Raw genomic sequence first — 16,646 nt, forward strand, 5'->3', positions numbered from 1 at the left:
ATTTGACATAACATGTAACTCATTTGTCTGCATTACTATTCCTCCAGGTACAAGATTACAATTAACAGGATGTAAATAAAAATACACATACAACAACTTCAATATTTACATTACACTGAGAGAGAGAGAGAGAGAGAGAGAGAGAGAGAAGAGAGAGAGAGAGAGAGAGAGAGAATGGACTTGTTTGGAAGAACACATCATATTTAAAATAATAGGGGGCTACTTACAGTCATATAAATATATTTCATTTGTAGCTAATAATTATTATATATACAAAACAATGAAAAAGTGTAAGGTACAAACTCTTGTTGTAAGGGCACCACAGCTTTCCACAAATACACATATGTACTAAAATTGTAACACTAGTGTTTGAAAATATGAAGGAATTGGCAAAGAACACATAGTGCCTAGCAATTATTTATGAGATGACTGTTGTAAATCCAATCCACAAAAAATATTACAAATGGAACAAAGTGGTAGGTGTACACCAATCTTTCAAGAAAAAAGGTATCAAAAACCAGTGTGTTTTCACATCATAATACCTCAGTTCACCAGCAAAGTTTTTTCAAAGGTACAAACCAGAAACAGAAATGTGAGTAATGGTAACAAACTGGAAGATATGACACAACATTGTCATACTCAAAGTAACTTCATAGATATGAGGAGAACAACACTGACAAAACAATGTCCATCACCTTACATCCTGAACAGAAATAACACGTGGCTTCATATTTATTATTTTACTGCATGTCCATATTTTTAAATTTTCCAAACACTTGACAGAAAATGTTTACAGCAATATGTACATGTTTCTAACAGAATGGACTCTTAAATGAATTTCAGCACAAAATGTTTCACTTACATTACAAATCTACATTATATCATTCACAAATGCAGAGAGACTTTTCTGATACTGTTAAATGATTTCAACATAAATAATTAAAATCCTGGACCTCAAATTAAATTAAGGAGTCACTGTAGAGCTGAGATACATTGAATTTAGGGATCAAATTGTCTTTCTTTGAAGGAAAGGAAGACAGAGGAAGAGATGGAGCAGAAACTCTTATTAAGAAGGGATATTGGCCATGTCCTTTTCAAAGGACCCACGCTGTCATTTATTTATGCAATCTGGGGAAACGACAGAAAATTTATATCATTTGTATCTGGAACACTAATAACAGATATGAATCACTATACCATGTCATTCAGCTTCTTTGAAATACGGGAAAAAGGATTTCTGTCACTTCACATCCTCCACAGAAAAGGCAGACATCCTGTATGAAAGGTTGGGACAGTACTATGAGCTCACAAACATAGTGCAGAAGACTGATTTCCTTCAATATTCCTGTGCCACAGTTGTATGGCTGAACTGATAAATGGTCATGGTCAAGGTATAATACTCCAAACTTTATCATCACTACTTGCTGTTAATGACGGTGATTCACTTTAAAACTATTCTATGCACTTAATTAGCCCCTTGTCAGTTTTTACTAATTTCAGTAAAAAGTTTTCTTGATGCAAGACATTGCCAAATGTCTCTTCAAACATCAGCAGAGATCACAGAAATAAATACAGAAAAAACTTCTTATGAAATATTAGATAATACCACTTCTTATCAGGCAAAAGTTGTCTAGAACACCTATCAGCAGACAATATCACATGAATATGCAGATACAGTGTGAAGACTGCAATAACACAAAGAAAAATTGACTGTCACGTTGACTACTGTAATAGTTTTCATAAGCAATGAAGGCAAGAACTATACTTATCTACAACTACAATAAGTGAAGTACCTGCATGCAATGTGTCTGTTTCCATTCATACATAATCTTAAAGAATCAAGCCCAATCATTTCATACCAGAATTTCCACAGTCATAATATCAAAGTAATTATATATCTCATAGCCTTAGCGTAACAACCAGCATTAACAGTTACATTTATAACAACACACATAAACACATTTAAAATAACATATCACTAAGGATGGGAATAGGAAGAATGGAACCAGAAATACAAAATAATAGGCCTATTTAAATATGCCTTTTGAAAAATCTTACAACTGTCAGTCATAAAGAAGTAGAAGCATTTACATTAGGAGGCATATTTAAATTCTAAATCGGTAGTTATAGTGCATACTAAAGGATTTTTCTTTGGTCTTAAAACTTTTTTGTGCAAGATAAATAAAGCATTCCATAACAAACAAAAATTTATTTTGCTTTTAAGCATCAGACTGTGCTCTCACAATCTTGACCTTTTCTTCCATTCTCAGTTGGTCTAACTGTAACTGCTTCCTGAAAGCACCTAGTTGGGTTAGAATGCGGCCATGGTATTTGTCTTTACAACTGTCTCCTGCCTGTATTATGTTCTTTTGAACAGCAGGAATCTGAAAACAACCATAGTTCAATAATTAACTTGTGCATAGAAAACAACTACAGTAAAAGAAATCATTGCACAATATTTAAAAAATACATAATGACATTAGTTATTTACTGAAACTTACTCCACAATATGCATGACTTTAAAAGCATTGCAATTTGCAAAATTTTATCCATTCCTCTATCATGCATTCACATGCAACCACAGACTGAAAGATGTAAAGACAAATTTGGAGACTGAGGACAGCAAAAGAGCCTTCAAAAATAAAAAAATAAACATTTTTTATATTTCTGAGAGAATTATTAATTTGTGCTTATTACACAAAGAAAATCTCAGATTTGTAGTAGACATTTCCAAATTATTATTTTTTCAATTACTATGTATACAGCAACATGAGTAGTGGTACATGTGGACATGTATGAATTAGATGAGCACATATTACCATTTGTATACAGCACAACAGTGCGACAAGGCTCACTAAGCAACTTAAATTTTGTATATAAAGGAAAAAAAGGTACAGCAAAAAAGAATTATCCAAATGGGACTGAAATTGAAATATGTAATGTACATGTACAGATAAACAAATTATTAGAATTTCAGAAAAATTTGATGATTTGTTCAAGAGAAAGAGCTTCACAAATTAAGCAAGTCAATATCACGTTTGTCTGTCTCCAGGGCAAGCAGTTGTTCAGCTTGGCATTTGGCATTGGCTGATACAGTTGTTGGATGTACTGACGGATATTGTGCCAAATCCTGTCCAGATGGCACATTACGATTGTCTAAATCCTGAGGTAGTTGGAGGGCCCTACCCAAAATGCTCCAAACAGTTTCAATTGGGGAGAGATACCAGTGACCATGCTGGTAGGGTTTGGTAAGCATGAAGACAGGCAGTAGAGTCTCTCACTGTATGCAGGTGGGCATTATCTTACAGCGAGCCCCAAATAGCTTCCCATGAATAGAAAGGAAACAAAATGGATGCAGAATATCGTTGACATACTGCTGTGCCGTAAGGATGCTGCAAGTGGGATACATGGCCTGACAATCAAGAGTGATGGTGTAGTGTGCCATTTCTTTTCATTGCAGGACATCTCTGGTTGTAATCCATGGTATCCTTACACCACAGCAGTAGGTCAACAATATTCTATGCCATGTTTTGCTGTCCTTCATGGCAAGCCAGCCTGAGCTTAAACTTCAGCAAGATAATGCCCAACTGCATGGGGTGAGAGTTTCTACTGCCTGTCTTCATGCTTCCCAAACACTACCGTACTTTGGCCAGCAACATCGCTGGATCTCCTCACCAACTGAGAACATTTGGAGTATTCTGGGCAGTGATCTCTAACCATCTGGGGATTTTGATTATCTAACATGCCAGTTAGACAGAATTCGGCACCATATCCTTCAGCAGAATGTCCGACAACTTTATCAACCAACGCCATGTCAAATAACTGCTCACATAAGTGCCAGAGGTGGACCAATGCATTACTGACTTGCTCAAACTGTGAGCTCTTTCTCTTGAACAGATTATACAATTTTTGTGAAATTGTGACGATTTTCTTGCCTGTACATGTACATCACATCTACAGATTTCTGTCTCATTCAGGTAATTCCTTTGTGCTTGGTCTAAAAATGTATTATAAAACACAATGAGATTGTGTTAATGAAAACCACTTACAATACTGCCCAAGGATGTTTTTCCTTTTATTTTATTTTAAGGCAGTATGCAGGTGTGTAAAGTAGATGCCCTCGTATTTCAGATTATTAGCTATTTACTCTTTTAGTTGAGTAATTCATTCTCACTCTTTTACTTGCGGTGGTGGAAGTATAGCGATTTTTATTTTGTAAAACTAGCTGCTGTATTTCCACACATTGTGAAATAAATAACCCTCAGAATCCTGAGAAAAACTGTTGATTTTACCCAACTATGTTATCAAGGAGTTTCTTACCATGACTGACGCCCTGGAATTATTACAGGAAGATATACGCTCTATGAACAACCAAATTATGTTCACATACAATAGAAGAAGCATATTCATGATGGCAACAGCCTAATTAACCAGATGTGTAGCAGCGACTTACCCAGGTTCAGACGCAATAATAGATGCAAGTGGCGAGAGGCATGCAAATTACCAGCAATGGCCTAGACAAACAGACAGAAACATAGGTGACGAAAATAGGCTGCAAGCCTTCCAAGGAAGACGGCAGTGGTGTTCCAAGGAGCAGTAACAAAAATGTGCAGTTTATGCATTACAAACAGAAGAATAAGTTTGTTCAACAACTGGTTCACCAATCTAAAGGAGGAACTGAAGCAGTAACGAATTGTTTGTGAGTTGCTATCCTTATCACAGCGATCCCTGCTGAAAAGGTAATAGGCACAGATGCATATTCCATGGAAATATCAACAGGCATAGGAAGATTTTAAGATTACCAGTATGTGATGCAAAGGTGGATGGCATGGAGCAAGCTATTCTTGCACTGCCTGGATTGGTGGTGGGTTCATTTTTATGGATGGATTTCTGTGGAAGGAGGACATAATGTGTGTTGCAGGACCCGAAGTGGTAGCTAACTTAATAAAATCGCCTTCAGTTGCCAATAAACTTTAGAAGTAAATTTAAGAGTGTGTGGTTGGTACCAAGTATGAGCCATGACAAAATGCTGATGGAGTAAGCTCCATAGATTTGATGCAGGCAATCAGTTCCAAGATTAACAAACATAACCACTTTAGGCCTCACAACAGCAATGAGTTGCAGTCTTTATTGACATCAATGTTTTTGAAGAAAAGTCAGGAACTATAAAAATTTTGGACTGCAAACTGCATGTCAAACCAGACAAACTGACTGTTTTGAGCAAGTTAGTCTCATTACAGAAAACGAGGAAAAGTCTCACCGAAGTTAATTCTGGTACTGGTCCATATATTTCTGAATAAGTCAATCTTTGCAGGAAACCTTTAGCTACAAGACAAGCTTTATACAAGACAACATTTACCTTCCTCATATCATTTTCATCTAAATACCCACCTTTGTGTCAAAACATTTACAATCATTTGGCTTAAATAAACAATCTCATGTATTATTTTCTTCCAGGACTTGCAGCTCTCTTTCTATGACATTCTTCCAATTTTCAGCATCGCTATAAGATATCACTTCAGTGCAGTGCTGGGGTCATCACCATTCCCTGCTCTCAACACGCCCAACTCATCAACTCCTAAATAATTCAGATTTTAATATTCCTCCTGTTTCTCAAATTGTATCGTCTCTCATCCACATCACCTATATTTCCCTCTAAATCATCAAAAGAATCTTCTCGGTCTTCTCTATCATCACTGATTTCTTGTTGTTCTCCAAGTTGACTTCTGTTTCCTCCTACAAGCTCAATAAACATTTCTACTTCTTTCTGCCCATCTGATTTTGAAATTTTGTCTATCTTCACAACAAATAGTATCCGATTCTATTATAGTGACATCAGTTTTCTTCTTAATTTCAGATACTGCTGGCAGCAAGAAAGCTACATCTTAATGTACCTTAATTCTCTCTGTGTGATCCAGTTTCAGTCTCTCTTCTTTGGGTACAAGGACAGACATAAAAGCCCCCAAAAAAATTTTCGAATCTTCTAAGGGTTATTCTATGCCGTAAAAGGCTTCAGAAGGAGTTTTATCTCTGACAGGACTTAGAGCAGTATGATTTAGCACATAGCATTTGCTCCTTGAAGTGGATGGACTCCTGCCATGCTGAACAGAAATGTTTATATTTCTCAGGCAATAACATCAACACCTCGATTACCATCATTTTGTCTGAAAGAGGTTCACCTGCTTGTTTCAATTTAAGTGCTGATTTCTTCCATTTTTGACATAACTATAACCACCTACTTCTCATCAAATTGAAGAGAGAAAAACTTTTGCTGAAGTAGATGGATGTTCACAGTGGAACCTTCCTCATACATGACAGTAGGTGTGTGAGTGGTGCTAATCTCCATCCAAAACACAATAAGTTCCTGTGCTTTTGTGTCCTTTTCCAGCCATGTTTCTTCCTCAGCTTCTTTTTCCTTTGAAGGCTTAATAGCTATGCCATCTAAAACCTTTTCTTCTGAATATCACTTCCATAAGGAATTTCCACACCACCCAATTGTCCCTTCCAGACAACTTCAAGCACTGATGCATAGACTGTTCCACCGTGCCACGCCAACACCATGCCAGTAATGCCAAATTTGCTGTTTCTTGCAATACCACGAAAAAACTCTGCCACTACCTGTAAGACAGACTCACAAACATGGGTCTGTAACATGTATCTGGGGCAATAATTGAAGCTCGATAATAAGACTGTACAGAGTTTATTTAAATATATAATAGTGTGTAACTCAATGGTGGAAGAGAACGATGTACACAGAGCGGAGGGGGAAAAAAGTGCCAGAACAGAAAGTAACATAAACAAAAAAAAGCAGCATTTCAAAATAACTTCAAAAAAGATTATCAATAAATAACTCATTTGCTACATGAAAGACCCCAATTGTTACACATATTATCTTTGTACTTCTTGGTTAGTAGTTGGAAGTCATAACTTGGCAGGAACTGAGATCTAAAAGTTGGTTTTGTATTACACACATGTTGCACAGCATCTGTCATTGTTTATTCAAATGATAATCACTTGGAAAATATGTAATAAAGCTTTCAACAATGAATTTAACACCTGCAACTTATATTATTTGTATTGGTACTGAACATTAGGTGAAACCAATATCTTTCTCCAACAATCATGAATCTGTGCTGATATATGAAGCAAATGTTATGAAATTCAAGAAAAAACGTAAGTCAAAATAATCACTTTCAATTTTGCTATTGGAAATGTTCAGACTAGACCAGACAGCAGGATATGAGCATAAACCAAGATTAAAGACAATGAACCATTTTTCAAAAAGTCATAGCCTATACCAATATCAATAAAGCAATCTGCAGCTGTTGAAATTGAGAAAATGTTACAACAAGGAATAACAGAAAAGTCACAAAGTGGGTACAGTAACCATTTGCTAGTAGTTTAAAAACCAAATGCAGGGGTACGATTGGTTTGGGCATGAGAATGTTAAATCAAGTAGTAGAAATGGAAAGGAACAGGCCATTCCTATGGGAGCAGTACTGGTCAGGCTGAATGGTGCAAAATATATGAGTAGTATGAATGTAACTGACAGTTATTGACAAGTGTTACACTATCCTGAATAAAGACCCTACATAGCTTTTCTTTTCGAAGGGACATCTTATCAATTTAAGGTGTTACCTTTCAGTTTAAATGAGTCAGTATCCAAATTCATGCAAGTTTTACATTTGATATTAGGCAGCTCTCTGTAACAAAAGATTGTTCTAGATGCTGTTGATATTATTTTGCCAATGTGGACTGATCACATAGATTTATTACAAGAAGTGTTTGATAGGTTCAAACGGATCAGTAATACAATAAAACTGTATATATCCCCCCCTCAGAAGATGTTAAATTTCCGCACACATCACAGATGGAAGAGAGGTACTAAATGTTCTTACGCCCCCCCCCCCCTCCAACCAAAAATAGTTACTGATCTTACTAAAAACAAATTCCTAATGGCACTGGGGCGAGGTTTTTGACCAAATCAAGGAGGATCTTTTGAATGCAAAGCTATTGTACCATCACAACCTGGATGAAGTATTTGTTTCAACTAATGCTTCACATTATGGATTAGCATGTGAGATCTTTTCCAGGATGAATCAGATAATGCAAAGGACAAAAACCATAGCACAGATTTTGCTAGTCAGATATTAAACAAACATGACACTAATGAACCAATGACTGAGAGAAGCAGTTCTCTGGAGTTCTAAGCAATTCAGGTTTCTCCTGGCTGACAATAAAGCTGTACTATATGTTCTGATCGCCAGGCCCTCACCTTATTCATGAACAGGAAACTACTTAACCACATGTTCATGAGATGGGTATTATTTCCAAGGGAATTTGACTCTGAGGTTAAATATATACGGGGCATCAAAATGTTTTACCTGATGACTCCTGCAGGTTACCTGTGGGTTTTTAGTATCCATATGGTACATTTGGCTCTAGCAAAAACCTTAGAATTTAATTTAGGTTTTTAATTGTAATAAATTACATTAAGACTGCCATCTCCTTTCCTGATAATGTCAGGCTTCACAAATAATTTGAATCATAACAAGGGCATAAGAAACCTTGCTCACACAGCTATGAAGAAACAGAAGATGGACTCCTTGTTAAATGAAATTATTCAGTTTATTCAAGGAAACACTTCACCCAATGATAAGACTAGTAAATGGTTAATACGTAATGTAATAACATACTGGTGTGGTACGATTCAAATCGCTATATAGCGAACTTGTGTATGAATTTTGTAATGAATAAGTTAATCGAGTACATTCACCAAGGGTATGAACACTTTGTACTTAGGAAATGTATACAGCATATGATTAAACACCATTATTTCAAGAATATGGGAAGATTAGTAAGAAATGTCATTCACTCTTGTCAGATACGTTAAAGGATAAAAGAAACTTCTTCAATAGTAAAACAAAAAGCATATACAATAATCCCAATGGGGTTATGGGATCTGCTAGCAGTCCATTTATACAGGCCATTATCTAAAGGAGGTGGAATGGTGTATATATTTGTAGTAACTGAATACTGTTTTGAGCTTATCGGTTAGTTTAAAAGAAGAGGGGAGGGACCAAACTGCTAGGTCATTGGTTCCTCGTTCCAGTTAAAGTAATCGAGACATAAAAAACACAGCTGGAAAAAATGAGAAAACCACAAGAATGATAGAAGAGCAACAAACACTAAAATGGACAAAATCGAACAAGAAAACCATAGTGAGACGCAAGAAACATGTAGAAGAGATCAGAACAAGGGAGCAGATTACCATGGCTGGCTGACCATGAGAACAAAAAGGAAAAGCCAGCCACTCAGCAACACATTAAAACCTCCACTCTAAAAGCACTAGGGTGGAGGACACAGAGGGACAAAGGACATGTGCTAAAACTTAGAACAAATGATAAAACCCATCCTCATGAATAAAACGTAAAACTAAAGCGGCTGTTGAGGCACTGTTGCCCAACACCAAAGGTAGGGTGCTGTGAAGTTATAAGTCCACCGCAGAGCGGCTAAAAGTGGGCACTCCAGCAGAGGACAACTGATTCCCTGTGAGAGGACCGCATGGAAGACTTCCACACATTCGTAGTCTCCTTAATGACATGCAGTTTGATGTACGTACTGTTATGCCATTCCGTCTCCCAAAGCCAAAAAACCCTGTGGTGTAAGACAGAATGCATATCAGTTTCGGAGATGCCCATCTCCAGAAGCAGTTTCCACGTAGCCTGTTTGGCCAGCCTGTCAGCAAGTTCGTTGCCAGGGATTTCAACATGTCCTGGGGTCCACACAAACTCCATGAACGACGAGACCGTTCAAGGGCATAGATGGACTCCTGGATGGGCGCTACCAAAGGATGGCGAGAGTAGCACAGGTCAATAGCTTGTAGGCTGTTCAAGGAGTCAGTACTGAGGAGAAATGGCTCACCAGGGCATGAGGGGATGTGCTCAAGAGCACGAGATACGGCCGCCAGCTCTGCAGTAAAAACACTGCAGCCATCTGGCAAAGAGTGCTGTTCAATATGTCTTCCATGAGGATACGCAAAGCTTACATGACCATCAGGCATTGAGCCGTCTGTGTGAACCACTTCAAGGCCCCGGTACATATCGAAAATTGAGAGGAAGTTACAGCAGAAAGCTGCAGGGTTAATGGAGTCCTTAGGGCCATGCAAAAAGGTCCAGAAGAATGTGCGGCCTAGGTGTACACCATGGAGGTGCACATGAATGGACCTCGAGGAAAGGTAGTAACAGGAACGGAAGCGAACTGCAATTGTAAGCCCTGACCTAAGCCGCCGATGCGGGAGATGAACCGCCGTGGTTGGGAAAAGGAGACGGTAATTCAGATGCGCAGGAGAACTATGAACGTTTGCAACATAACTGGCAAGCAGTTGTGCACACCTAAACTTCAATGGAGGGACTCCGGCCTCCACCATGACATTGGACACCGAACTCGTTGTAAAAGCTACCATCGCTAGGAGAACACCATAGTGGTGCACTGGGTCGAGCAAACGCAACGCTGAGAGTGGAGCCGAACTGTAAACCAGACTCCCATAGTCAATGCGAGATTGAAAAAGGGCTCTGTAGAGCTGGAGCAGCGTAGAGCGATCTGCACCACAGTTGGTGTTATTCAGGTAGTCGATGGCACTGAGGTGCTGCCAGCACTTCCGCTTAAGCTGACGAAGATGAGATAGCCAAGTCAACTGGGCGTCAAAAACCAGTCCGAAAAATAGATATGTCTCCACTACAGTGAGTGGATCATCATTACCTAAAGCTCTGGTTCTGGATGAGCGGTGCGATGCCGACATAAATGCATGACACAAGACTTCATGGCTGAAAACTGGAAGGCGTGGGCTGGAGCCCATGACTGCGCCTTGTGAGTGGCTCCCTGTAGGTGCCTCTCAGTAACACCAGTGCTGGAGGAGCAGTATGAAATGCACAAGTCATCCGCCTACCAAGATGGTGAGACCAACAGCCCTACAGCTGCTGCTAGACCATTAATAGCAACTAAAAATTGACAGACACTCAATACAGAGCTTTGCAGAACGCCATTCTCCTGAATATGGGGGGAACTATGGGAGGCACTGACTTGGACATGGGAAGCACGGGGCGACAGGAAGTTTTGGATAAAAATCGGGAGCAGGCCCCAGAGAACCCACACATGCAATGTGGTAAGGATATGATGTCGCCAGGTCATGTTGTATGCTTTACACAAGTCAAAGAAGATGGCACCAGATGTTGGCGTCTGGAAAAGACTGTTCGGATGGCAGACTCAAGGGACACGAGGTTATCAGTGGTAGAGCGACCCTCACAGAAGCCACCCTGACATGGAGCCAGTAGGCCACGTGACTCCAGGACCAAACCCAGCCACTGACGTACCTTACATTCCAGAAGCTTCCAAATAAAGTTGGTTTCAGAATGATGGTGCTCTCCCACCACTGTGAGGGGAAGACGCCATCGCACCAGATCCAGTTGCAGATGACAAGATGTCGCTTGTAGTCAGACGAGATATGTTTAATCATCTGACTGTGTATCCGATCCAGCCCACGAGCTGTGTTGGGGCAATGTGCAAGAGCGCTGAGGATCTCTCACTCTGTAAATGGGGCGTTATAGGATTCACTGTGGCGTGTAGTGAACGAGAGGACTTTCCTTTCCATCCGCCATTTGAGGGTGCGAAAGGCTAGGGGGTAATTCTCCTACGCAGAGGCTTGAGCATCGTCCTCAGCAAAGTGCTCGGCAATTGTGTTTGCATCGGTATATAACACGCCATTGATGTTAATGCCAGTAACACCTGTTGGGGTCTGGTACCCACAAACACATCTTATCTTTGTCCAGAGTTGGGAAGGTGACGTACAGCACCCAATGGTCAACATACACCTCTTTCAACACTCCTGTTTCTGTCGTTTTATAAGCTGGCGAGCGCGGGCACGGAGCCACTTAAAGGCTGTTAGGTGCTCTAGGGAAGGGTGATGCTTGTGTCACTGTAGAGCTAGCCAACGCTCTTTAATTGCCTCAGCGACTTCCGGAGACCACCAAGGGGGCACCCTAAAGAACGAGGGATTGCGTTTTCCACCGCAGAAACGATCGTTATAGTGACCTGCTCAATGACAACATCGATGGCACCATGTGAGGGAGATTCAACAGTGACAGCAGAGGTGAAGGCTTCCCAGTCTGCCTTGTTTGAAGCCCATCTGGGTAGGCGTCTGTGGGAATGATGCCAGGGGAGTGACAGGAAGAAGGGAAAGTGGCCACTACCACACAGATTGTCTTGTGCTCTCCAGTGGATAGACGGGAGATGGCTAGAGCTGCAAACTGAGAGATCAATAGCTGAATACGTGGCATGTGCCACAATGAAATGTGTGGTAGCTCCTGCATTTAAGGAGCAGAGGTCGAGTTGTGACAGTAAATTTGCGACCTCCCTACCTCAGCCAGTACGCATGGCACCACCCCACAAGGGGTTATGCGCATTAAAATCTCCCAAAAGTAGGAAAGGTTTAGGGAGTTGATCAATCAGTGCAGCCAATACGTTCAGGGGTACTGCACCATCTGGAGGAAGGTATACATTGCAGACAGTTATTTCCTGTGTCGTCCTTATCCTGACAGCCAGAGCTTCAAGAGGGATTTGAAGGGGCACTGGTTCACTACATACTGAGTTCAGGACATAGATGCAAACTCCAGCTGACACTGTATTATAGTAACTACGGTTCCTGTAATATCCCTTATAGCTGTGGAGGGCAGGGGTCCACATTGCCGGGAACCAGGGTTCCTGGAGGACAATGTAGAAAGCAGGTGTAAAGCTTAACAGTTGCTGTAGCTCAGCCAGGTGGTGGAAAAAACCGCTGCGATTCCACTGGAGGATTATGTGACCATGAGACTGAGAAGGCATGAAACACTCAATAAGGCAGTCTACGCCTCAGGGTCACCTGCTGCCACCAGATGAGTACCTGTGCGATCGACATCCATTGTGTCTGAGGGCCCAGCGAGATGTAGGTCCTCAGTGGATGCTAGAATCTCCCCCTCTACCAGAAACACAGAGCTTGTAGGTACAGGTGGTGTGTGCGTCACTGCAATGCCTTGATTCTTGGGGGTCTTTTTCTTTTTAGGTTTCTCTTCCTGTTCCTTAGCTTTGTCCGGCTGGGAGGGCTTCACTGGTTCAGTCTCAGGGCCTGAGGAGGGCTGTGAAGCCCTATGACCAACTACCCGTGGTTGCTTCAGCCACTGGCAGGTGCCAAATTTGCCACTGGTAGGAACCAGAGGAGGGACTGACCCAAGGGATCCCTTCCTGGCGAGAGGAGGCGAAGAAAACTTGCGGGGCAGGGGGTGGGTGTTGCTCCAGAAGTAGGTTGTGCAGGAGCAACAGGGAGGGAAGTGGCCCCATCATCAAGGGCACAGGGGGAGTCTGACAGCTCTGAGAGCCAACTGTAGTTGGTGGAATGGAAGATGGTAGAACCGTTGTCGTAGCAGCAGTGTAGGTTGATGTCATATGCACAGGATGTAGCCTCTCATATTTTCTCTTAACCTCAGTGTAGGTCAGTCGGTCCAGGGTCTTGTATTCCATTATTTTTCTTTCTTTCTGGAGAATCATGCAGTCTGGCGAGCAAGGCAAATGGTGCTCTCCGCAGTTGGCACAGATGGGATGTGGGGCACAGGGAGTATAGGGATGTGAAGGACATCCACAATCCCAACAGGTGACGCTGGAAGTACAGTGGGAAGACATATGGCTGAACTTCCAGCACTTAAAGCAGCGCATTGAGGGAGGGATATATGGCTTTACGTCACAGCGGTAGATCATCACCTTGACCTTCTCGAGTAATGTGTCACCCTCAAAGTTCAAGATGAAGGCACCAGTGGCAACCTGATTACCTCTCGGACTCCAGTGGACACGCCGGACGAAATGGACACCTCGCCGCTCGAAAGTGGCGTGCAGCTCATTGTCAGACTGCAAAAGGTCCCTGTGAAACACGATACCCTGGACCATATTTAAGCTCTTATGGGGCGTGATGGAAACACAAACATCCCCCAGCTTGTCACAGGCGAATAGTGTCTGTGACAGGGCAGAGGATGCTGTTTTCATCAAGACCGACCCTGATCGCACTTTGGACAAGCCCTCCACCTCCTCAAACTTGTCATCTAAATGCTCCACAAAAAACTAAGGTTTCATTGACAAGAAAGATTCTCCATCAACTCTCGTATATACAATGTGCCAGGGTGAATAAGCTTCACTGCCATCCTTAGCCTGGCGTTCCTCCCATAGCGTGGCCGGGGAAGGGGGTGGACACAATTTGGGGTCGTATTTCTTAGCATTGGCTCCACGGCGTATCACCCGCCCTGATGCCACCCATTCCGGCCAGGGGCTGTCCCCATAGGCGCCATCCAACCGCCCAACCGCAGCAAAGGCCACTTGGCAGGATGGCCATTGCTGGGAGTCCCAATGCCCCAGGGTGACAGGCACTACTCCTTGGCATACATGGGGAGTTAACGGCGCAGGCATCAGCAGAGCGATCCCTGTGTGGTCAGGGGGCTACAACCAACAGGATACATGGCGGCCCCACCACTATGGACTGGCTATCATGCTGGATATCAGGTGCAAGCGAGCTAAAAAGTCCATTACCTTCGACAGTGCAGAAAACAATACTGCCCAGAGGATGGAGGAAAACACACCCAGGAGGGTGACCTCGCCCAACAGCTGGAGAATGAGCGGAAGTGCAGATCCACGTAAAGGATGCAAGAGGTCTCGGCGTATGATGGACACTATGCACCATGTAAGGCACTATTTCCCAATTCGCTCACTCTTCAGGAAAATTTTAAAAAATGGATGTCAAACCCTACAGGGAACCATCACAAAGGGCCAAAATGTGTGAGACTTCTTTTAGTTGCCTCTTATGACATGCAGGAGTACTTCAGGCCTATTCTAACCCCTGGACCCACAGAGGGAAATACTGTTCTAAGTTTGATCATATCTACCAAAAAGAGAGAGAGCTGGAAGTGTCTCAAGGTGTCTACAAAAAGATTATTTTACTGACACCAAACTTCCCAACCACCTTTTGTATGACAATGGAAGATAATTTTGAAGTGGATGTATTAAAAGTTTATTAGAAAGATACAGTGCAAAACATGTAATGATCACAAAATATCATCCACAGAGTAATTCAGTCATAAGAATAATGGAAGAACTGGGTAAATTCAGTCATGCTTACTGTTCGGGGAGACTTCTTACATAATAGAACCCAGTATGTTGTTCTTGATAATGAGTATTCATCAGAGACAAGGGTATCATCAGGAGTGCCCTAGGGAAGTGTGATAGGACCACAATTATTTTCTATACACCTAAATGATCCAGCAGACAGGATGGGCAGCAACTTGCGAGTGTTTGCTGATGATGCTGTGGTGTATGGGAATGGGTCAAAACTGAGTGAGTGAAGGAGGACACAAGATAACTTGGACAAAATTCCTAGCTAGTGTGGTTGTAGTGTCACAAGTTGTTCCGAGCGAATGTTTGTTTTAGTATAGCTTGCTGTATGTAACTTCGGGGGACGACATATAGCAGCCTATTTGGGAGACATGTGCTTCGGTCACTGCCTGCCATGGGAAAGCTATTCAATGTCTCTTACTGAACACGTACATTCATGAGCTATAAGAATCTAAATAAAAGGAAAGTAGTTTTTGTGTAATCGCTTTCAAAATTTGTATACTGCACTTTGTTATTAATAGAAAGGTGGTGTGAAAATTTTAGCTTTCTAGCGGGCATATTTTTGGTGATGGAAAAATTTACTTTAAAGTTAGGAAAACTACACTTAAGAAAGGAAATTCACCTGGGAACATTTATGATTTGTTTTTGGTTGTCAATTGAAATACTCACCTGAAGTATCAGAGTACAGAATTATTTAATTGAAATTTAATTTAAAAATTTCAAATACCTTTCATTTTCATACTATGAAATCTAGAATAACTTCAGAAAGAACTATTAAAATCAATATTTATTTTATTATGTGTCATATGAGCCTCTGAGAAAATGAGAGTGGGTATGTGGGACATTAGTCAAATTTCAATATTGCAACATATACCGTCTTAAGTAATGTGCAAGAGTTACACAAGCCTGTCGTGGGGGAAATGATCCTAGGTGATTTACCCACTTTGTTGATGACATATGTCTAGGTGTGATTGTTATTGTAACAGAACAGCCAGAAAGTCAAACGGAGTAAAATCTATATCTTAAGAATATTTCCAGAATTATTGTCTTTTAGTTTTCATTTATAAAGCATTACTATAATATTTGTATGTCAGATTGACGCAAATGCGTCTGTGTATAAGGATTGGTGCAGACCAGTTTTGGCGCAAGTATGATCACGAGCGATTATTCTGATTGGCAGTCAGTAAGGTCAGCCAACCAGAATTGAGACGGTTCCTGCTCGTTACCTGATAATTATTCTGGGAATGAGGCTGGAAGAAGGAAGTCGCTCACTAGCTTTGAACACAGACGGTCATATTACTAGTGCCAGTAAAAATAATGTGTAATATGAAGAATTACTTACTGTTTGAGTAATTGGTGAGCTAAGTCGATAGCAGTTGTTGTTGAGGACTGCTTGGCAAAATTTCAGAGGTTTTGACTAAATCTGTTGGACAGATATTCACGTGTGAAATATTGGCCTTCAT

General features: G+C 41.2%; 1 protein-coding gene across 4 annotated transcripts in view; it reads right to left on the bottom strand.

Annotated features, from left to right (window-relative positions):
- Positions 1–257: 257 nt before the first annotated feature.
- Positions 258–16,646, bottom strand: part of LOC124795299 — a 143,106-nt gene continuing 126,717 nt past the window's right edge. For 3 of the 4 annotated variants that reach the window (XM_047259257.1, XM_047259256.1, XM_047259258.1), the window contains one exon: positions 261–2,384. In XM_047259257.1, coding sequence (XP_047115213.1) covers positions 2,220–2,384 — 165 coding nt within the window. In that variant the 3' untranslated portion in view covers positions 261–2,219. Of the gene's footprint in view, positions 2,385–16,646 lie in introns of all 4 variants that reach the window. The other variant, XM_047259259.1, reaches the window with a different exon arrangement.

The sequence above is a fragment of the Schistocerca piceifrons genome, chromosome 4, assembly GCF_021461385.2.
Source record: "Schistocerca piceifrons isolate TAMUIC-IGC-003096 chromosome 4, iqSchPice1.1, whole genome shotgun sequence".
Classification (NCBI taxonomy): Eukaryota; Metazoa; Arthropoda; class Insecta; order Orthoptera; family Acrididae; genus Schistocerca; species Schistocerca piceifrons.